This window comes from Notolepis coatsorum (genome assembly GCF_963971535.1).
Source record: "Notolepis coatsorum genome assembly, chromosome: 12".
NCBI lineage: Eukaryota > Metazoa > Chordata > Actinopteri > Aulopiformes > Paralepididae > Notolepis > Notolepis coatsorum.
In genome coordinates, this window is record NC_140176.1 from 30,806,835 (window position 1) to 30,831,328 (window position 24,494).

General features: G+C 38.9%; 1 protein-coding gene across 1 annotated transcript in view; it reads right to left on the minus strand.

The window, feature by feature from the left end:
* The window catches only part of casp7 (caspase 7, apoptosis-related cysteine peptidase), a 77,176-nt gene extending 52,894 nt beyond the window's left edge, over positions 1 to 24,282 (minus strand). The window contains exons 1-2 of the mRNA XM_084326604.1: positions 24,147 to 24,282; positions 13,252 to 13,358 (exon numbers count right to left, since the gene is read on the minus strand). Coding sequence (XP_084182730.1) covers positions 13,252 to 13,358 — 107 coding nt within the window. The 5' untranslated portion in view covers positions 24,147 to 24,282. The remainder of the gene's footprint in view (positions 1 to 13,251; positions 13,359 to 24,146) is intronic.
* Between the last annotated feature and the right edge of the window lie 212 nt (positions 24,283 to 24,494).

Here is a 24,494-nt window from a genome sequence, read left to right on the forward strand (position 1 = left end):
TTAAGCTTCAAGGTCCAACACTACGAACTTCACCATTTCTCCGATGCCAGTGTGTCAGGCTATGGAAAGTGCTCGTACCTCAGAGCAGTGAGTACGTCAAGTGAAGTCCATTGTTCCTTAGTAATGGGAAAGTCAAGAGTTGCCCCTAGAGTAGAATATAATCTTTATTGTCATTGTTGGGTTACAACAAAATTTGGTTTGGAACATCACCACTGGCATACAAACATAAAATATAAAATATAGCATGAGCAAAATAATAATGTCAATAATCATAATATAATAATATAGTATCCATGTCCCAATGTCCTCAATAATAATAATATACCATCAATGTCCCAAGTGCAATAGTGCTAGTGCAAATAAATAAATATTACAGTGACAGTCCAGTGAGTTAATGGATGGAGGAGGGGGGGGGGGGGGGCGTTGACTTGAAATAGTGTATAGTGCAGCAATGCAAGTCCGGTTCACAGTTATTGTTGTAATGGAGAAGTGGGAGTTATGTCACTGGGGGTTGTGGACGGGGGGTGCGAGGGGGGGGGGGGGGGCGGGTGCGGGGCGGCAAGTTGATGTTGATCGTTGAGCAGCCTGACAGCCCATGGATAGAGGCTGTTGGTCAGTCTGCTAGTTCTGGACTGGATGGATCTATACCTTCGACCAGAGGGCAGAAGTTGAAAAAGATGGTCACACATACTAAGGTCACAACCATACCAAGGCTTGAGCTGTCAGCAGCAGTGGTAGCTGTCCGCACCAGTGACATGCTCAAGAAAGAACTGGAAGTAGAGTTCCTACAAGAAGTCTTCTGGACTGATTCAAGGGTTGTCGTTGGGTACATCAATAATGAAGCCAGAAGATTTCATGTGTTTGTAGAAAATCGCGTGGAACGCATCAAGCAAAGCACAGAGTCTACACCAGCGTTTCCGTTAGAACATATTCGTGCCGGTCTGAGTGTCCTGCAAGATTTCTATCCCTGGACATATTCCTGAAATTCCGGTCAGAGTTTTAAACAGCAGTCTGATCATCACATTGCCTCGTTTGCATGCAGAGAGCGAGAGGACGAGCCACATGCTCGTAATGCGTTTGTTGATTTCATTATAGCCTACATTTAGTTATAATCAATTATATGCATTACTATGTGACACGGCAGTCAACCAACAGTTGCATTATGATTAAAAAATGTCAACACTTACTCACCCCGTCTCGTTCTGCCTATCCGTTTTGTACCTGCGACTAGATCCCCATTGCATTGGAACAGGTGGACTTCTGCGAGGCTCGCAACGGTAGCAGCAGACTGGGGATGCTCTTTGTGGTTCAATCAATAAAGTGTACTTTGTGTACATTCAATCAATGTTATCTCTCGTACATCATAGACGCTAGACTACTAGACTATAATGTCGTATCTCAGCCAGGAGAATTTAACTTTCCACTCGGGCCGCCGCCTGAACGCTCGACATTTGTTTATTTTCCGCGGGAGCATCGGCGGTCTCTGTGACTTCAGAAGACTCATCTTCGTTGTCAATGTCATTATTATTAGACCTGCTTGTGCTTGGTTTCATGAAATATTTGTTAGGTTTAGCTTGTTTGGCCATCTCTCTCTCTCGCTCGTATAGCTGTTTGTCGTTATTATGGTGGCCAGACAGGCTCAAAAAAAGAAAAAAAAAGATTCACATCCGAGCGGCGCCATCCGCGCTTTATTAGAGCGAAGCACAATGAAACAAATGTAATGATTGTTTCGTTCATCGCATAGGCTATTTAATTTTAGCCTATTTTAATACAATTCAAATAATAAAATTGTGCTTAGAGGAATTATTTCCACTGGACATTATGACCGGAGATATTTAAATATTCGGACTTCAACATATTTTGCCAGTCAAATACCGGTAATTACCGGCTAACGGAAACGCTGGTCTACACAATGGAGGTATGTGGCTTCGGAAGAGAATCCAGCCGACTATGCCTCAAGAGGTCTCACAGCAGAGCAACTGATATCCTCTAACTCAGTGGTTCTCAAACTGTGGTACGCGTACCACTAGTGGTACTTGGTGGTACTGCTGGTGGTACTTGAAAACATTTACAAAAAAGCAAAAAAAAATTTAAATCTTTTATTTTTTTTGCAGTCAGGCCACTGAACTTAGAAGCAGGCCAGGCCAGTGTTTCTGGTTGCGGCGGCGCGATAGTTAGATAACCTAAGTGGGGAACAACCAGGAGACCACTGTGACAGAGCGTAGTGCAGTCTAAACAGTCATACATCTTTAATTCAACTTCAGCCCTGATCATAAAATTTTTTTTAATGTCAGATAAAAAATGAAATACTCCCACTTTTCTGAAAAGAGTTGGTGTTAAATCTGACATTACAAAAAATCTGTGTTGCTGCTAATCATTGACACATGCCTAGCCTGTAATAATCTTCCCCAGAAAAATGTACTTTTTTTTTCACATAATTTGTGATGCCATCACACAAACTGGCATTTAAAGGGTAAACATTCAAACATTTATTGAATATGTGTTTTCTTTTCTTTTTTACAATAATTTGTGATGCCCATCACAAACACTGGCATTTAAAGGGTAAAGTGTGTGTGTGAGAGAGAGAGAGAGAGAGAGAATGACGGACAATTGCTTGCTGTGTGAGAGAGAGAGAGAGAGAGAGAGAGAGAGAGAGAGAGAGAGAGAATTAAGTACATTTGCTGAAATACAGTTGTTCTTAATTTTCTCACTTGCTATGTGAGAATGTTAGTTATTATGTTCTCAATGCCCCTTGCATTGTATGAGTTGTGTGGAAGCGTTTGCTAGTTCTAGTGCTAACCCTTTGTACATTGTGGCTGTGTCTGACAAAAGTTAACAATAAATAATGGTATTAGGAATACATTTGCCTCCTGCGTGAACTGTGCATAGCTGAATAGACTGTATTTTAACGCCGGTTATATGGTGGTACTTGGAGAGCCAGCTACTTTCTCAGGTGGTACTTGGTGTAAAAGGTTTGAGAACCACTGCTCTAACTGGTTCACAGGCCCAGACTTTCTTTGGCAGAAAGAGTTACCAAGTGGAGAAGTCAAGGTGGGAGAGATCGCAAGTGACGACCCTGAACTTAAGAAGGCCCAGGTTCTCAATACCCAGGTGAAAAAAGTCAGGTCGCTGCTAGATCGCTTACACAAGTTTTCAGACTGGTCCAGAATGGTGAAAGCTATCACCAGACTCCAGCGCCATGTGAAAGAAATTAAAGGTCTCAAGCCAAAGTCCTGTGAAGCCACCAGTTTAGAGGAAAGGAGAGAAGCGGAGCTGACCATAATCAAGATGGTTCAAGAAGCAACCTTCTCACAAGAAATACAGTTACTCCAGAGTCACAAGGAGACACCAGTCAAGGGCAGAGCCAATAAGTTGCACCGGTTAGGTCCATTCCTGGATGACCAAGGTGTCCTCAGAGTTGGAGGTCACTTAACTCATGCCGCCTTACATCCACAGGTGAAGCATCCAGCGGTCCTTCCAAAAGACAGTCATGTGTCAATGTTACTCGTCAAGCACTATCATGAGAGAGTGCACCATCAGGGAAGAGGGATGACCATGAATGCGCTCCGATCCAATGGCATATGGATACTAGGCTGCAGCAAGGCAGTATCATCCCATATCTACAAGTGCACTATGTGCAGGAAGTTCAGAAGATGCACTGAACAGTAAAGAATGGCCGACCTCCCGGAGGACCGAATGGAAACAGCTCCTCCATTCACCTACTGCGGGATGGACTGCTTTGGACCATTCTACGTAAAGGAAGGAAGGAAAGAGCTAAAGCGTTACGGATTGTTACTTACCTGCATGTGTTCCAGAGCTGTTCACATTGAAATGCTCGATGACTTGACCACGGACGCCTTCATTAACGCTCTGCGTTCTTTCATCGCCATTCGTGGAAAAGTACGCCAGATAAGAAGCGATCAAGGGACAAACTTCGTCGGAGCAAAAGGAGAGTTCGCTAAAGCACTGAAAGAGATGGATCAGGAAGAGTTCAAGGAACTTGGATGCAAGTCCATCATGAACACCCCTGCTTCAAGTCATATGGGTGGTGTCTGGGAAAGACAAATACGCACAATCAGAAGTGTCTTGACGTCCATTCTAGAACAGTCAGCCACACAACTTGACTGCTCCTCTCTAACATTCCTGTATGAAGTCATGGCGGTTGTAAACAGCAGACCTCTGACCACTGATTGTCTCAATGATGTCTCATCTAGTCCAGAGCCCCTGACACCAAACCACATCCTGACCATGAAGTCCACAATCCTCGCTCCACCTCCTGGAAAGTTCGTCAAGGAAGATCTGTACCTCCGCAAAAGATGGCGTCGAGTTCAACTCTTATCCAACCACTTCTGGACAAGATGGAAGAAGGAATACCTCCTGAATCTCCAACAGAGACAGAAGTGGACCAAAGATCGTAGGAACGCAAAGGTCGATGACATTGTACTCCTACAGAATGATGCCACACCACGTAACCAGTGGAGGATGGCGAAGGTTATCGAAGTGTACCCAGGGAAAGATGGGAGAGTGCGAAGACTTAAGTTGCTTATCAGCGACTCAACCCTTGATAAGAAAGGAAAGCGCATCTCCAAACCTGTCCACCTGGAGAGGCCCATCCATAAGACAGTGACGCTGGTGGAAGCAGACTGAAGTTTCTTTCTCTCTCTATCTGTCTCCCTCCAGGCTGAGGTGATCTTTCCTGTGGAGGCCAAGAACCGTAGTTATTGTATTTCGTTTTTGTTTACTTTCTATGCAGTATGTTGTCTCTAAGCTATTGTAAAAATCATATACAATTGATGTTTTGGTGGGAGTGTAACTGCCTCTGTGTTCAGTTCAAGTTTTGGTTTCTACCAGTTTTTGGTTCCTACCAGGTTTTTGGTTCCTATTAATGCGGAACTAATGGTTGAAGCCCACAGTGTCCGGGGACGTTTTATGCCGAGTAAGAGATAGCTTCAGTCACAGTCTTCTTGTAAAGAGATAGCTTCAGTCACAGTCTTCTTGTAAAGAGATAGCTTCAGTCACAGTCTTCTTGTAGAGTGCATAGCATCAAGAAGATGATAAAGTCCACATAATTTCCTCTCTTATTGCATGCAGCCAATAAGGTATGTTTTGGTGTTGTGGTTGTTTGCTAAGTAGGCCCAAGCCATGTAGCTAAGTGCTAACTAAATGTTTGCTAAGTAGGCCCAAGCCATGTAGCTAAAGTGCTAACTAAATGTTTGCTAAGTAGGCCCAAGCCATGTAGCTAAAGTGCTAACTAAATGCTTGCTAAACATCAATCATCATTGAAGAAGGACTTAATGTGTTTGTAGGTTAAGTTAATTTGGTTAACAATATTGCAAGGACATGTGACACTAAGACAAGTAGAAATAATATGGATGTATGTTGTTATTGTTTGATCTGTGATTTATTGTATTTCATGTATGTGTTTCACAGTTCTCACGGTCCGGATTGAAATAAATCAGTAATATAAAGAATGTGTTGCTGTCATCATTGCATTAGAGGGAGTTACAGTAATGATTGTTTCGTTCATCGCATAGGCTATTTAATTTTAGCCTATCTTAATACAATTCAAATAATCAAATTGTGCTTAGAGGGAATTATTTTCACAGGACATTATGACCGGAGAGATTTAAATATGTCGGACTTCAACAGATTTTCCCGGTAAAAAAAAAAGGTTATTACCGGACAACGGAAACCCTGATGTACAGAAGAGAGAGTAAGATGAAGATGTACAGATAGAGAGTAAGATGTAGAGAGGAGAGAGAGAGTAAAATGAACAGAGAGAGAGTAAGATGCAGGGCTGGGCGATATAACGATAACGATAAATATCGCGATATATTTTAATAATCGATATCGAATATCGAAATTTAATTTTTTTTTTTTTTTTTTTTTTTTTTACCTGCAACAGGGCAGTTTTAAAACCAGAGACAGTGGACAGACTTGTCTTTCTTGCCTGCAACTTAAAGTAATGGCTTTGCTTGTCCAAATGACAATACTGACCAAATTCAGATTTCTTTTTCTCTTGTCCATTTATTTTGTTTGCTTTCTAATTTAAAATACATTTTGAAACCATCTGTACACAGTAGGCTATGTGTGCTAGCAGAACTAGACTCCAGTCACGAGTCACAGTGCACATGTGCGGTGGTTTGTCCACCAAAAAAGCGCCAAAAGATCGAAAATAAACTAGCAGAGCCAGAACTGTTCAACTCCTCTGGAGCCACAGCCAGCAGAGAAGCCGGTTTACTTTAGCTTTTAAACCAGCTGCAGCCTGAGAACTGGAGTGTGAGGGGATGTAACACTAAAGATGGCGGCAATGACAAAGAATTGCTGCAAAATAAACATACATCTGTTGTTAAATTTTTTTTTTTTTTTTTATATATACTTATAACAATTAGATAATTATCGATATCGAGAAATAAAATAAAATTATCATACCGTTATCGCGATATGATTTTTTTCCATATCGCCCAGCCCTAAGAGAGAGAGTAAGATGTAGAGAGGAGAGAGAGAGAGTACGATGTAGAGAGGAGAGATAAAGTAAGATGAACAGAGGAGAGAGAGTAAGATGTACAGAGGAGAGAGAGAGTAAGATGTACAGAGAGAGTAAGATGTACAGAGGAGAGAGAGAGTAAGATGTACAGAGAGAGTAAGATGTACAGGGGAGAGAGAGGGAGTACACTGAACAGAGGAGAGAGCGTAAGATGTACAGAAGAGAGAGAGAGTAAGATGAACAGAGGAGAGAGAGAGTAAGATGAACAGAGGAGAGTAAGATGAACAGGATAGAGAGAGTAAGATGTACAGAGGAGAGAGAGAGTAAGATAAACAGATGAGAGAGTAAGATGTACAGAAGAGAGAGTAAGATGTATAGAAGAGAGAGTAAGATGAACAGAGGAGAGGGAGAGTAAGATGTACAGAGGAGAGAGAGAGTAAGATGTACAGGAGAGAGAGTAAGATGTACAGAGGAGCGAGAGAGAGTAAGATGTACAGAGAGAGAGTAAGATGAACAGAGGAGAGAGAGAGTAAGATGTACAGAAGAGAGAGAGGGAGTAAGATGTACAGAGGAGAGAGAGAGTAAGATGTACAGAGGAGAGGGAGAGTAAGATGTACAGAAGAGAGCGAGTAAGATGTACAGAGAGAGTAAGATGTACAGAGAGAGAGAGTAAGATGTACAGAGGAGGGAGAGTAAGATGTACAGAAGAGAGAGTAAGATGTACAGAGGAGAGAGAGAGTAAGATGTACAGAGAGAGATAGAGAGAGAGTAAGATGTACAGAAGAGAGAGTAAGATGTACAGAAGAGAGAGTAAGATGTACAGAGGAGAGAGAGTAAGATGTACAGAGGAGAGAGAGTAAGATGTACAGAAGAGAGAGAGTAAGATGTACAGAGAGAGAGAGTAAGATGTACAGAAGAGAGAGTAAGATGTACAGAGGAGAGAGAGAGTAAGATGTACAGAGAGAGATAGAGAGAGAGTAAGATGTACAGAGGAGAGAGAGTAAGATGTACAGAAGAGAGAGTAAGATGTACAGAGGAGAGAGAGTAAGATGTATAATAGAAGAGAGAGTAAGATGTACAGAGGAGAGAGAGAGTAAGATGTACAGAGAGAGATAGAGAGAGAGTAAGATGTACAGAGGAGAGAGAGTAAGATGTACAGAAGAGAGAGTAAGATGTACAGAGGAGGGAGAGTAAGATGTACAGAAGAGAGAGTAAGATGTACAGAGGAGAGAGAGAGTAAGATGTACAGAGAGAGATAGAGAGAGAGTAAGATGTACAGAGGAGAGAGAGTAAGATGTACAGAAGAGAGAGTAAGATGTACAGAGGAGAGAGAGTAAGATGTACAGAGGAGAGAGAGAGTAAGATGTACAGAAGAGAGCGAGTAAGATGTACAGAGGAGAGGGAGAGTAAGATGTTCAGAGAAGAGGGAGAGTAAGATGAACAGAGGAGAGAGAGAGTAAGATGTACAGAAGAGAGCGAGTAAGATGTACAGAGGAGAGGGAGAGTAAGATGTACAGAAGAGAGGACAATCACTAACATAGAGGATGGAAATGGAAACAATATAATCGATCCATTAGAGATTAACACAACATTTAAAACCTTTTATGAAAAACTATATAGCTCAGAATATAACATTAGTGAAGATACACAAACAATTTCTTGATAAGCTTAACATCCCCAAAATTTCTGAAGAAAGAAAGAAAGCCCTGGACGAACAATTAAACATAACAGAGATATCAGAGGCCATAGGAGCATTCAAATCTGGAAAAACAGCGGGACCAGATGGCCTCTCAATTGACTTAATATATAAACATTTTAAAGATAAATTAGTGACCCCCCTTTTTGAAATGTACCTAGAATCCTTTGCTAATGGCTATTTACCCGCATCAATGAAAGAGGCCCTGATTATTCTGCTCCGAAAACCAGGCAAAACCCGCAAAACCAATACTAAATGCGAGAACCTCCGTCCTATAAGTTTGATAAACAACAACACCAAAATTCTTAGTAAAATCTTGGCCAAAAGAATAGAGGACGTGCTCCCAGAGATAGTGGGAGACGATCAAAATGGATTCATAAAAGGGAGACAGGGATTTCACAATGTCAGACGGGTCTTCAACATCCTATACAACCAAAAAGGAGAGAGGGACACAGGTCTTCTCTCGCTCGACGCGGAGAAGGCCTTCGATAGGGTTGAATGGGCCTATCTTTTTGATGTTATTGATCGGTTTGGATTTGGAAATTACTTTTGTAACTGGATCAAATGACTACACCTAAACTCTGTAGCTAAGGTACTAACAAACGAAGTGACATCTAAACCCTTTAATATCACCAGGGGTTGCCCTCAAGGCTCGCCTTTATCACTGCTTTTGTTCATTTTAGCTATCGAACCGCTAGCAATAGCAATCAGGGCTAACAGACATGGGATTGAAATCGGTAATAACGATCACAGAATAGCCCTTTTTGAGGACGATGTCATTTTGTTCCTAAAAAACCTAGACACATCGATACCCGCACTGCTTGATATAATTGATCAGTTCGGTAGTATCTCCGGATATAAACTGAACGCCTCAAAATCATCACTTATGCTGCTTAATGACAATGAGAGACAAACCGCTGACCAACAAGAATTCCCTTTCAAGCTCTCGAACAGTTTCACCTATCTGTGCATCAAAATAATACCACAAATAGAAAATATAGCATCAATAAATTATGAACCTATGATAGACTCTGTATTCAAATCCATAGAGAGATGGATGTTCTTGCCCATCTCTGTGATAGGGAGGATAAACATACTAAAGATGTCCATACTACCAAAGTTCCTATACTTATTTCAAAACATCCCTTTGGCACCACCGGTAGGAATGTTCGGAAAGATTGCGTCTCTCATCTCAAAATGTATATGGCGTAAGAAGTGTCCTAGAGTCCGCCTATCTCTGTTGTGCCTTCCATTTGATGCAGGGGGGTTGACGTGTCCTAACCTTCATTGGTATTACCTGGCTGCACAATTGAGAACTGTAATGTATTATTTTTCTAAGGATGGAAGTGGAAGCATACCCATTGCAACTACCACTACATTTATACATGTATTCAGCTGAGCCAAAATATTTAAGAAAACATACTACACACCCCATAGTGCTTAACATGATCAATGTATGGTATGAGGTAAAGACATTTATGAAAATAAACAACTCCATGTCGCAATTCAGCCCAATCTGGGGAAACGTCTCATTTAAACCAGGCAAACTGGATGCCGGATTCAAACTATGGACAAAAGAAGGAATAAGTAAAATATCTGACCTTTACAAAGAGGGGGTCTTGATATATTTTGAGGAACTATCAATAAAATACAGCATCCCAAGGAAGCATTTCTTTAAATACTTGCAACTGAGAAGTTTCATTTCCTCTCTGCAAAACCAATCACTGGTAATTCCTACACTTTCATCTTTAGAAAAAATTATCATCAAGAACTGCAATAGCAAAGGCCTGTTATCAATGTTCTATAACTGGCTTGTATCTGGTTCAGATGAGACGTCAATATCTAGATTGGAGGCATGGAGGCTGGACTTGGGAGAGGAGATCTCAAACGAGGACTGGAACAGAGCATGCGAGGAGGCTCAGACACAAACAGCCAACACTAGCTTAAAAGTTTAAGTTAAAACTACTTCAATACAAATGGCTGATGCAGACTTATATAACCCCTGTCTAACTGAATAAATACAACAGCTTTAAATGTACAGAGGTTCGGGGAACTTTTATACACTGTATTTGGGAATCAAGAAGTTCTGGGGGGAGGTGGTGAATAAAATCAAAGATATCCTGTCAGTGAATATCCCATTGATCCAAAATGATATTGCTACACCTATATCCAGTAAATCTCAACCTGAGAACCAAACAATTTAAATGTATTGATTTTGCTATACTGCAGGCAAAAAGAGCAATAGCTTTCAATTGGAAGAAAATAGACGCACCCACAATCGGTGCTTGGATTAAGAACATGGCACAATGCATGTCTATGGAGAGAATAACATATATCCTCAGGAACAATATAGAGGTTTACGAGGATATATGGAAACCATTTAATGACTATCTGAGAAGGGAAGCTATAGGAGGGCTGCTATAGGATGAGTCCCCCCGCTCTCTCCCGCGGTCAGTCGTGAGAGAGAGAAAGATGTACAGAGAGAGAGATAGAGAGAGTAATGTTGAGAGTAATGTATGTTGCTGCCTGCCATAGACTGAGGGACAGTGAGTGACAGTCACCCGACATGTTTATGCCGTAATATTTTATGTTCTATTTTATGATGAACATTTTTGTATGTACTATGACATTAATATGTGTTTTGTAATCCATGCTTATGTTATCAACCATTTGCTTTGGCAACATGTACAAGCTGCATCATGCCAATAAAGCCACTTGAATTGAATTGAATTGAGTAAGATGTACAGAGGAGAGAGAGTAAGATGTACAGAGGAGAGAGAGTAAGATGTACAGAGGAGAGAGTAAGATGTACAGAGGAGAGAGAGAGTAAGATGTACAGAGGAGAGAGTAAGATGTACAGAGGAGAGAGAGAGTAAGATGTACAGAGGAGAGAGTAAGATGTACAGAGAGAGTAAGATGTACAGAGGAGAGAGAGTAAGATGTACAGAAGAGAGTAAGATGTACAGAGGAGAGAGAGAGTAAGATGTACAGAGGAGAGAGTAAGATGTACAGAGAGAGAGTAAGATGTACAGAGGAGAGAGAGAGTAAGATGTACAGAGAGAGAGGGGAGAGAGAGAGAGTAAGATGAACAGAGCATAGAGAGAGAGAGTAAGATGAACATAGGAGAGAGTAAGATGAACAGAGGAGAGAGAGTAAGATGTACAGAGAGAGAGGGAGAGAGAGTAAGATGTACATAGGAGAGAGAGAGAGTAAGATGTACAGAGGAGAGAGAGTAAGATGTACAGAGGAGAGAGAGAGTAAGATGTACAGAAGAGAGAGAGAAAGATGTACAGAGGAGAGAGAGTAAGATGTACAGAGGAGAGAGAGAGTAAGATGTACAGAAGAGAGAGAGAAAGATGTACAGAGGAGAGAGAGTAAGATGTACAGAGGAGAGAGAGAGTAAGATGTACAAAAGAGAGAGAGAAAGATGTACAGGGGAGAGAGAGTAAGATGTACAGAGGAGAGGGAGAGTAAGATGTACAGAAGAGAGCGAGTAAGATGTACAGAGAGTAAGATGTACAGAAGAGAGAGAGTAAGATGTAGAGAGGAGAGAGAGTAAGATGTACAGAGGAGAGAGAGAGTAAGATGTACAGAGGAGAGAGAGAGTAAGATGTAGAGAGGAGAGAGTAAGATGTTCAGAGATAGTAAGATGTACAGAGAGAGAGTAAGATTTAGAGAGGAGAGAGAGAGTAAGATGAACAGAGGAGAGAGAGAGAGAGTAAGATGTACAGAGGAGAGAGAGGGAGTAAGATGAACAGAGGAGAGATAGAGAGAGAGTAAGATGTACAGAGGAGAGAGAGTAAGATGTACAGAGGAGAGAGGGGGTAAGATGAACAGAGGAGAGAGAGAGAGAGAGTAAGATGTACAGAGGAGAGAGAGGGAGTAAGATGAACAGAGGAGAGATAGAGAGTAAGATGTACAGAGGAGAGAGATAGAGAGTAAGATGAACAGAGGAGAGAGAGAGAGAGTAAGATGTACAGAGGAGAGAGAGAGTAAGATGAACAGAGGAGAGAGAGTAAGATGTACAGAGGAGAGAGAGTAAGATGAACAGAGGAGAGAGTAAGATGTACAGAGGAGAGAGAGAGAGAGAGTAAGATGTAGAGAGGAGAGAGAGATGTACAGAGGAGAAAGAGAGTAACATGTACAGAGAGTAAGATGTACAGAGAGAGTAAGATGTATAGAGAGAGAGTAAGATGTACAGAAGAGAGAGAGAGTAAGATGTACAGAAGAGAGAGTAAGATGTACAAAGACAGAGTAAGATGTACAGAAGAGAGAGTAAGATGTATAGAGGAGAGATAGAGTAAGATGTACAGAGAGAGAGTAAGATGTACAGAGGAGAGATAGAGTAAGATGTACAGAGAGAGAGAGAGAGAGAGAGAGAGAGAGCGAGAGAGAGAGAGAGAGAGAGAGAGAGAGAGAGAGAGAAAAAAATATGCACAGAGGAGAGATAGAGTAAGATGTACAGAGAGAGAGAGAGAGTAAGATGTACAGACGAGAGAGAGAAAGAGAGTAAGATGTACAGAGGATATACCGTATAACCCACAACACATCATCACCCACAACACGTAATTCACCCTCTTGAGATGACTAGGCGGAAGCTAAAGCTAGTTTGACAAGCAGTCATGAAATAACAGTTACATCAACAACATATTTACTATATCCACTCATCCATCATTCTTCACGGCTCTCTCTCTCTACATAGCCCTGAAATTGAATATTGATTATTTTAATGGACAATAGTAGAAATTCATTCAAATAAAATACTTGTCGTTGACTGATTACAAAGATATTAAAGAATTCACGTCCATGGCGTCCCGTCAACCTATGTGTTGTATCAGACACACGGATACATAGACACACTACACACGGGGGCATAAAGAATGACTCTTGAATTTGTTAATCGAATCTTAGAACATAGAATCTTGATTAAGAAAAGCCCCCACCCTTACAATGCAGCAAATCCAAATTGACAATAATTGTTGATTAGATTTCACTCTGGAACCATGGATCGACTACAAAGGGAACTCTGCATGTGTCTGGAAACAGCTCCAGGGGAACGAAGGCTCACCGGCTGCCAAACAGTAGGAACCTTCCCTTGCGGTCAGGTTTGGCGTCTGTGGCGTCTCCCACACATTCATCCACTTCTCCTCCAAGCTTAGCAGGTTCTCCATCCATCTAATGAAGAGATTAGATCTTAGCCCAAACCTCGCCTCATGATACACAGTAGCACTAGGGGCAATATATCAATATTATTCTTATTGTTTTTTTTATAGCATGTAAAATCATAATAAGCAAATAGTGGGCCCCAGTTTTGTTGAATCTATATGTAAGCTAGGGCACTGGTGCACATTCAGGCTAGGGCACTGGTGCACATTCAGGCTAGAGCCCTGGTGCACATTCAGGCTAGGGCACTGGTGCACATTCAGGCTAGGGCACTGGTGCACATTCAGGCTAGGGCACTGGTGCACATTCAGGCTAGAGCACTGGTGCACATTCAGGCTAGAGCCCTGGTGCACATTCAGGCTAGGGCACTGGTGCACATTCAGGCTAGGGCACTGGTGCACATTCAGGCTAGAGCACTGGTGCACATTCAGGCTAGAGCCCTGGTGCACATTCAGGCTAGGGCACTGGTGCACATTCAGGCTAGGGCACTGGTGCACATTCAGGCTAGAGCCCTGGTGCACATTCAGGCTAGGGCACTGGTGCACATTCAGGCTAGAGCACTGGTGCACATTCAGGCTAGAGCACTGGTGCACATTCAGGCTAGAGCACTGGTGCACATTCAGGCTAGAGCACTGGTGCACATTCAGGCTAGAGCCCTGGTGCACATTCAGGCTAGAGCACTGGTGCACATTCAGGCTAGAGCACTGGTGCACATTCAGGCTAGAGCACTGGTGCACATTCAGGCTAGAGCACTGGTGCACATTCAGGCTAGAGCCCTGGTGCACATTCAGGCTAGAGCACTGGTGCACATTCAGGCTAGAGCACTGGTGCACACAGTGTGTTTAACTTGTTTTTGGTAGTTTGGTGACCGAAGACATAAGCTCATCTCTGGCAGTGTATCACACTTATAACCAGGGTTAGAGTAGGAGGGACTGGGCTGGCCTCCTCTCATTCCATTTAAGATAAGATAATAATAATAATAATAATAATAATAATAATAATAATAATAATAATAATAATAATAATAATAATAATAATAATAATAATAATAATAATAATAATAATAATAATAATAATGCATTTTATTTATAAGGTGCCTTTCAGGACACTCAAGGTCGCCGTACAACAATTAAAAACAGTTCATTAACAATCACAATACATTTTAAAAATAAAATCAGACATACGCCTGCCTAAACAGGTGGGTTTTGAGGTGAGTTTTAAATGGGATGATGGAGTCAATGTTCCTGATGTGGGGGGGGGGGGGGGGTTCCAGAGGCGGGGGGCAGAGCAGCTGAAGGCTCTTAATGGCCCCATGGTGGACAGATGAGATAAGATATTCCTTTATTGATCCCCTTGGGGAAATTTGATCTATGGTGTTAACAAGCCTGTCAATCAAAGGAGGTTGGACTCATGAAATGAGTCCTCAATGCTAGTAAGACTACATGTATGCTGTTTTCTAGAGCTGGACATATTGTTTATGACCAACAGCATATATCTACTGTTAATAGCTCTTGCATTGAGAGAGTCATTGAATAGCAATATCTTGGCCTGTGGCTCAATAAGAAATGTTAATTTAAGTGTCATGTGGACAACCTTGCCTCCACGCTGGGAAAGAAAGTGGGATTCTTGTACCGAAACAGAACCAGCTTTCCTATGATTAGTAGGAGGAGGATTGTTGATACTTTCAGACTATGGTGATGTGATTTATAGGCATGCTGCAGCTTCAACCCTCAAAATCTGGACTCAGTCTATCACTGGGGACAAATACTGTATGATACTCAGCACTGTGTCCTGTAAGCTTGGTTGGCATTTCTCTTTTTGACAGGCGCAACAATCTGGTATTTGTTTATTTTATTGGTAAGCAACAGCTCAATATTGTTAGAATGGAATTTTGGAACCGATTTGACCCGACCGAGCGACTGTCTGGTTTTAGGGTCTGGTTCTTGGCTCTGAACTTGTATGATCACTGATCAGCCTTTTCTATCGATGCGCTCAAGACTCTGAATGACCTCCAACTCAACTCTAAAGTCGGAGGTTCCCCCAACATGTGCAGTGTTTAACTGCGGTCAAGTGAGCCGTCTTTTGCTTTTGCGTGGTCAAATCAGCCGCTCTTGTTTTTCGAGTGCGCGATTAGTTCCAGGTTTACGGTAATGCATTCAAACAACCCTGGGACGCTGTTGTAATGAACCGACGTGACTTTTGAACACAGTCTCACAAGTAGATCTTACAGAAATACTTAATATGACATTGAATGCGCATCGAATCAATAGGACGTTTAGTCTAATCAATAGGACGTTTCGTATGTGCAGTATTATTGAACATCGAATCAATAGGACGCGCAGTATATTCGACCACTAAACTAAAGCTACAGACAATTCCACAGAGGAACACTTCCGGTGAGGATTTCAAAGTAAAGGATGGCATGTAGTTCATTTCTATTATTTCATAAGTAGTTTATTACACTGCCATGTTTGTACTTAATACTTCTCAAGACTACTTGCACAAATAATATTAACTACTTTTACTGTGTACTTTGAGTAATTTGAGTTTCAAAGTCCTTTTTATAGAACAATGAGTATTTTCGACTAACTTTGATGTGGGATAAAAACCATTTCTCCCATAAGCAGTTTATGAAACTTCCATGGTTGTACTTAGTACTTCTTAGACTACCTGTACAAATTATATGAATAATTTTTACTGTGTACTTTTTGAGTAACTTGAGTTTCAAAGTCCTCAGAATCAGCATTTTTGACTAACTTTGATGTGGGATAAAAAAAGATTTTCCCATAAGCAGTTTATGAAACTGCCATGGTTGTACTTAGTACTTCTTAGACTACCTGTACAAATTATATGAAATATTTTTACTGTGTACTTTTTGAGTAATTTGAGTTTCAAAGTCCCCAGAATCAGCATTTTCGACTAACTTTGATGTGGGATAAAAAAAGATTTCCCCATAAGCACTTTATGAAACTGCCATGGTTGTACTTAGTACCTCTTAGACTACTTGTACAAATTATATGACATTTTTTTTTTTTTAAACTTTATTTTTTAGCGTTTATCGCTTTCCTGGTCAAGCATGACCGACAGTTGCAGGGTGAAACGGGAGAGAGAGCAGGGGGAGACATTCGGCAAATGACGGCGAGTCCGGGAATCGAACTCGGAGTCAACCAGATCCGTGACGCAGCACGGAGTCCCGCGCGAGCGCGGTAACATGGTGTGCTACTGGAGCACCCCATATATATGAAATATTTTTACTGTGTACTTTTTGAGTAATTTGAGTTTCAAAGTCCTCAGAATCAGCATTTTCGACTAACTTTGATGTTGGATAAAAAAAATCTTCCCATAAGCACTTTATGAAACTGCCATGGTTGTACTTAGTACCTCTTAGACTACCTGTACAAATTATATGAAATATTTTTACTGTGTACTTTTTGAGTAATTTGAGTTTCAAAGTCCCCAGAATCAGCATTTTCAACTAACTTTGATGTGGGATAAAAAAAGATTTTCCCATAAGCACTTTATGAAACTGCCATGGTTGTACTTAGTACCTCTTAGACTACTTGTACAAATTATATGACATTTTTTTTTTTTTAAACTTTATTTTTTAGCGTTTATCGCTTTCCTGGTCAAGCATGACCGACAGTTGCAGGGTGAAACGGGAGAGAGAGCAGGGGGAGACATTCGGCAAATGACGGCGAGTCCGGGAATCGAACTCGGAGTCAACCAGATCCGTGACGCAGCACGGAGTCCCGCGCGAGCGCGGTAACATGGTGTGCTACTGGAGCACCCCATATATATGAAATATTTTTACTGTGTACTTTTTGAGTAATTTGAGTTTCAAAGTCCTCAGAATCAGCATTTTCGACTAACTTTGATGTTGGATAAAAAAATTCTTCCCATAAGCACTTTATGAAACTGCCATGGTTGTACTTAGTACCTCTTAGACTACCTGTACAAATTATATGAAATATTTTTACTGTGTACTTTTTGAGTAATTTGAGTTTCAAAGTCCCCAGAATCAGCATTTTCAACTAACTTTGATGTGGGATAAAAAAAGATTTTCCCATAAGCACTTTATGAAACTGCCATGGTTGTACTTAGTACCTCTTAGACTACTTGTACAAATTATATGAAATATTTTTACTGTGTACTTTTTGAGTAATTTGAGTTTCAAAGTCCCCAGAATCAGCATTTTCGACTAACTTTGATGTGGGATAAAAAAAGATTTTCCCATAAGCACTTTATGAAACTGCCATGGTTGTACTTAGTACCTCTTAGACTACTTGTACAAATTATATGAAATATTTTTACTGTGTACTTTTTGAGTAATTTGAGTTTCAAAGTCCTCAGAATCAGCATTTTCGACTAACTTTGATGTTGGATAAAAACAATTCTTCCCATAAGCACTTTATGAACCTGCCATGGTTGTACTTAGTACCTCTTAGACTACCTGTACAAATTATATGAAATATTTTTACTGTGTACTTTTTGAGTAATTTGAGTTTCAAAGTCCCCAGAATCAGCATTTTCGACTAACTTTGATGTGGGATAAAAAAAGATTTTCCCATAAGCACTTTATGAAACTGCCATGGTTGTACTTAGTACCTCTTAGACTACTTGTACAAATTATATGAAATATTTTTACTGTGTACTTTTTGAGTAATTTGAGTTTCAAAGTCCCCAGAATCAGCATTTTCGACTAACTTTGATGTGGGATAAAAAAAGATTTTCCCATAAGCACTTTATGAAACTGCCATGGTTGTACTTAGTACCTCTTAGACTACTTGTACAAATTATATGAAATATTTTTACTGTGTACTTTTTGAGTAATTTGAGTTTCAAAGTCCCCAGAATCAGCATTTTCGACTAACTTTGATGTGGGATAAAAAAAGATTTTCCCATAAGCACTTTATGAAACTGCCATGGTTGTACTTAGTACCTCTTAGACTACCTGTACAAATTATATGAAATATTTTTACTGTGTACTTTTTGAGTAATTTGAGTTTCAAAGTCCTCAGAATCAGCATTTTTGACTAACTTTGATGTTGGATAAAAACAATTCTTCCCATAAGCACTTTATGAAACTGCCATGGTTGTACTTAGTACCTCTTAGACTACCTGTACAAATTATATGAAATATTTTTACTGTGTACTTTTTGAGTAATTTGAGTTTCAAAGTCCCCAGAATCAGCATTTTCGACTAACTTTGATGTGGGATCAAAAAAGATTTTCCCATAAGCACTTTATGAAACTGCCATGGTTGTACTTAGTACCTCTTAGACTACTTGTACAAATTATATGAAATATTTTTACTGTGTACTTTTTGAGTAATTTGAGTTTCAAAGTCCTCAGAATCAGCATTTTCGACTAACTTTGATGTTGGATAAAAACAATTCTTCCCATAAGCACTTTATGAACCTGCCATGGTTGTACTTAGTACCTCTTAGACTACCTGTACAAATTATATGAAATATTTTTACTGTGTACTTTTTGAGTAATTTGAGTTTCAAAGTCCCCAGAATCAGCATTTTCGACTAACTTTGATGTGGGATAAAAAAAGATTTTCCCATAAGCAGTTTATGAAACTGCCATGGTTGTACTTAGTACCCCTTAGACTACTTGTACAAATTATATGAAATATTTTTACTGTGTACTTTTTGAGTAATTTGAGTTTCAAAGTCCCCAGAATCAGCATTTTCGACTAACTTTGATGTGGGATAAAAAAAGATTTTCCCATAAGCACTTTATGAAACTGCCATGGTTGTACTTAGTACCTCTTAGACTACTTGTACAAATTATATGAAATATTTTTACTGTGTACTTTTTGAGTAATTTGAGTTTCAAAGTCCCCAGAATCAGCATTTTCGACTAACTTTGATGTGGGATAAAAAAAGATTTTCCCATAAGCACTTTATGAAACTGCCATGGTTGTACTTAGTACCTCTTAGACTACCTGTACAAATTATATGAAATATTTTTACTGTGTACTTTTTGAGTAATTTGAGTTTCAAAGTCCTCAGAATCAGCATTTTTGACTAACTTTGATGTTGGATAAAAACAATTCTTCCCATAAGCACTTTATGAAACTGCCATGGTTGTACTTAGTACCTCTTAGACTACCTGTACAAATTATATGAAATATTTTTACTGTGTACTTTTTGAGTAATTTGAGTTTCAAAGTCCCCAGAATCAGCATTTTCGACTAACTTTGATGTGGGATCAAAAAAGATTTTCCCATAAGCACTTTATGAAACTGCCATGGTTGTACTTAGTACCTCTTAGACTACTTGTACAAATTATATGAAATATTTTTACTGTGTACTTTTTGAGTAATTTGAGTTTCAAAGTCCCCAGAATCAGCATTTTCGACTAACTTTGATGTGGGATAAAAAAAGATTTTCCCATAAGCACTTTATGAAACTGCCATGGTTGTACTTAGTACCTCTTAGACTACTTGTACAAATTATATGAAATATTTTTACTGTGTACTTTTTGAGTAATTTGAGTTTCAAAGTCCCCAGAATCAGCATTTTCGACTAACTTTGATGTGGGATAAAAAAAGATTTTCCCATAAGCACTTTATGAAACTGCCATGGTTGTACTTAGTACCTCTTAGACTACCTGTACAAATTATATGAAATATTTTTACTGTGTACTTTTTGAGTAATTTGAGTTTCAAAGTCCTCAGAATCAGCATTTTCGACTAACTTTGATGTTGGATAAAAACAATTCTTCCCATAAGCACTTTATGAAACTGCCATGGTTGTACTTAGTACCTCTTAGACTACCTGTACAAATTATATGAAATATTTTTACTGTGTACTTTTTGAGTAATTTGAGTTTCAAAGTCCCCAGAATCAGCATTTTCAACTAACTTTGATGTGGGATAAAAAAAGATTTTCCCATAAGCACTTTATGAAACTGCCATGGTTGTACTTAGTACCTCTTAGACTACTTGTACAAATTATATGAAATATTTTTACTGTGTACTTTTTGAGTAATTTGAGTTTCAAAGTCCCCAGAATCAGCATTTTCGACTAACTTTGATGTGGGATAAAAAAAGATTTTCCCATAAGCACTTTATGAAACTGCCATGGTTGTACTTAGTACCTCTTAGACTACTTGTACAAATTATATGAAATATTTTTACTGTGTACTTTTTGAGTAATTTGAGTTTCAAAGTCCCCAGAATCAGCATTTTTGAAACTCAAATTACTCAAAAAGTACACAGTAAAAATATTTCATATAATTTGTACAAGTAGTTTAAGAGGTACTAAGTACAACCATGGCAGTTTCATAAAGTGCTTATGGGAAAATCTTTTTTTATCCCACATCAAAGTTAGTCGAAAATGCTGATTCTGGGGACTTTGAAACTCAAATTACTCAAAAAGTACACAGTAAAAATATTTCATATAATTTGTACAGGTAGTCTAAGAAGTACTAAGTACAACCATGGCAGTTTCATAAACTGCTTATGGGAAAATCTTTTTTTATCCCACATCAAAGTTAGTCAAAAATGCTGATTCTGAGGACTTTGAAACTCAAATTACTCAAAAAGTACACAGTAAAAATATTTCATATAATTTGTACAAGTAGTCTAAGAGGTACTAAGTACAACCATGGCAGTTTCATAAAGTGCTTATGGGAAAATCTTTTTTTATCCCACATCAAAGTTAGTCGAAAATGCTGATTCTGGGGACTTTGAAACTCAAATTACTCAAAAAGTACACAGTAAAAATATTTCATATAATTTGTACAGGTAGTCTAAGAGGTACTAAGTACAACCATGGCAGTTTCATAAAGTGCTTATGGGAAAATCTTTTTTTATCCCACATCAAAGTTAGTCGAAAATGCTGATTCTGGGGACTTTGAAACTCAAATTACTCAAAAAGTACACAGTAAAAATATTTCATATAATTTGTACAAGTAGTTTAAGAGGTACTAAGTACAACCATGGCAGTTTCATAAAGTGCTTATGGGAAAATCTTTTTTTATCCCACATCAAAGTTAGTCGAAAATGCTGATTCTGGGGACTTTGAAACTCAAATTACTCAAAAAGTACACAGTAAAAATATTTCATATAATTTGTACAGGTAGTCTAAGAGGTACTAAGTACAACCATGGCAGTTTCATAAAGTGCTTATGGGAAGAATTGTTTTTATCCAACATCAAAGTTAGTCGAAAATGCTGATTCTGAGGACTTTGAAACTCAAATTACTCAAAAAGTACACAGTAAAAATATTTCATATAATTTGTACAAGTAGTCTAAGAGGTACTAAGTACAACCATGGCAGTTTCATAAAGTGCTTATGGGAAAATCTTTTTTTATCCCACATCAAAGTTAGTCGAAAATGCTGATTCTGGGGACTTTGAAACTCAAATTACTCAAAAAGTACACAGTAAAAATATTTCATATAATTTGTACAGGTAGTCTAAGAAGTACTAAGTACAACCATGGCAGTTTCATAAACTGCTTATGGGAAAATCTTTTTTTATCCCACATCAAAGTTAGTAAAAAATGCTGATTCTGAGGACTTTGAAACTCAAGTTACTCAAAAAGTACACAGTAAAAATATTTCATATAATTTGTACAGGTAGTCTAAGAGGTACTAAGTACAACCATGGCAGTTTCATAAAGTGCTTATGGGAAAATCTTTTTTTATCCCACATCAAAGTTAGTCTAAAATGCTGATTCTGGGGACTTTGAAACTCAAATTACTCAAAAAGTACACAGTAAAAATATTTCATATAATTTGTACAAGTAGTTTAAGAGGTACTAAGTACAACCATGGCAGTTTCATAAAGTGCTTATGGGAAAATCTTTTTTTATCCCACATCAAAGTTAGTCGAAAATGCTGATTCTGGGGACTTTGAAACTCAAATTACTCAAAAAGTACACAGTAAAAATATTTCATATAATTTGTACAGGTAGTCTAAGAGGTACTAAGTACAACCATGGCAGTTTCATAAAGTGCTTATGGGAAGAATTGTTTTTATCCAACATCAAAGTTAGTCGAAAATGCTGATTCTGAGGACTTTGAAACTCAAATTACTCAAAAAGTACACAGTAAAAATATTTCATATAATTTGTACAAGTAGTCTAAGAGGTACTAAGTACAACCATGGCAGTTTCATAAAGTGCTTATGGGAAAATCTTTTTTTATCCCACATCAAAGTTAGTCGAAAATGCTGATTCTGGGGACTTTGAAACTCAAATTACTCAAAAAGTACACAGTAAAAATATTTCATATAATTTGTACAGGTAGTCTAAGAAGTACTAAGTACAACCATGGCAGTTTCATAAACTGCTTATGGGAAAATCTTTTTTTATCCCACATCAAAGTTAGTCAAAAATGCTGATTCTGAGGACTTTGAAACTCAATTTAGACTTTGAAACTCAAGTCTAAGAGGTACTAAGTACAACCATGGCAGTTTCATAAAGTGCTTATGGGAAAATCTTTTTTTATCCCACATCAAAGTTAGTCGAAAATGCTGATTCTGGGGACTTTGAAACTCAAATTACTCAAAAAGTACACAGTAAAAATATTTCATATAATTTGTACAGGTAGTCTAAGAAGTACTAAGTACAACCATGGAAGTTTCATAAACTGCTTATGGGAGAAATGGTTTTTATCCCACATCAAAGTTAGTCGAAAATACTCATTGTTCTATAAAAAGGACTTTGAAACTCAAATTACTCAAAGTACACAGTAAAAGTAGTTAATATTATTTGTGCAAGTAGTCTTGAGAAGTATTAAGTACAAACATGGCAGTGTAATAAACTACTTATGAAATAATAGAAATGAACCACATGCCATCCTTTACTTTGAAATCCTCACCGGAAGTGTTCCTCTGTGGAATTGTCTGTAGCTTTAGTTTAGTGGTCGAATATACTGCGCGTCCTATTGATTCGATGTTCAATAATACTGCACATACGAAACGTCCTATTGATTAGACTAAACGTCCTATTGATTCGATGCGCATTCAATGTCATATTAAGTATTTCTGTAAGATCTACTTGTGAGACTGTGACAAAAGTCACGTCGAACGTCCTATTGGTGACAAAAGTCACGTCGGTTCATTACAACAGCGTCCCAGGCTTGTTTTAATGCATTACCGTAAACCTGGAACTAATCGCGCACTCGAAAAACAAGAGCGGCTGATTTGACCACGCAAAAGCAAAAGACGGCTCACTTGACCGCAGTAGCGTACTGGAGAATGATTTCCGATCACTGTGTGTCAACTTGGGTCTGGGAGTGTTTTTAACTGATTGTAAACTCGTCGTTGCTGTAAATGAGGGGAACCTCCGCTTCCTATACGAGTTGAAATAAAGATTTAAATTAATGAATTACAACTTCGCCAAAGCTGAAAGTGAAACGTATCACGGATGGGATGTAATTATGTAAACATTGCAAGAGCAAATAACGGCGAAAACGGAAATTATTATATGAAGTAGCCTAAAATGTATTTAGCTTATATAGAATATATAAAACAACAGGTTATATGAAGTAGGACATTTATTCAGCTAACGTTAGTACAGTAGGGTAGAAACAAACGCCAGCGGTTTGAAGAAAACTCTGTTGAATACATTCAACCAGACAGCACGTTCATATTCATCTATTCTCATTTATTGTCATTCAATGATACATCTCCTCGATTACAATCACTTGTAGTTTGCGACCAAGAGGTCGGACTCCCATCTCTCACAGTTTATCACCTGCTGTAACTTTACTTACGTTGTTTAAATATCATATCATACCAACTTCACGTTTCACTGTAGGAATACATGAATTCACTTACATTTGTTGTACAGTACGTCTGACACGTCACGCTGGAAGAGCTCTGTGTTTATTGTCTTCTTTACTTTGACTGTAAACTACTTTTCAACTCGACTTGAATCTTCAGCAGAAACTGAAAGAAGTTCCCTTGAATCGCTTCACCTTCTTTCGCAGTGCGCATGTGCACACTGCACAGTGTCACGTCACACTGCTTTGACAGATACTGTACACTGCTGAACACACCCAGACAGCTGTTGCAGGGATTTACCCTGTGAATGACACTTTCTTAAGAACCTCCTCCTTCCTGCAGGAGACAAACAACACAACATTACATTACATTAGATTAGATTCAAATGTATTGTCATCATAC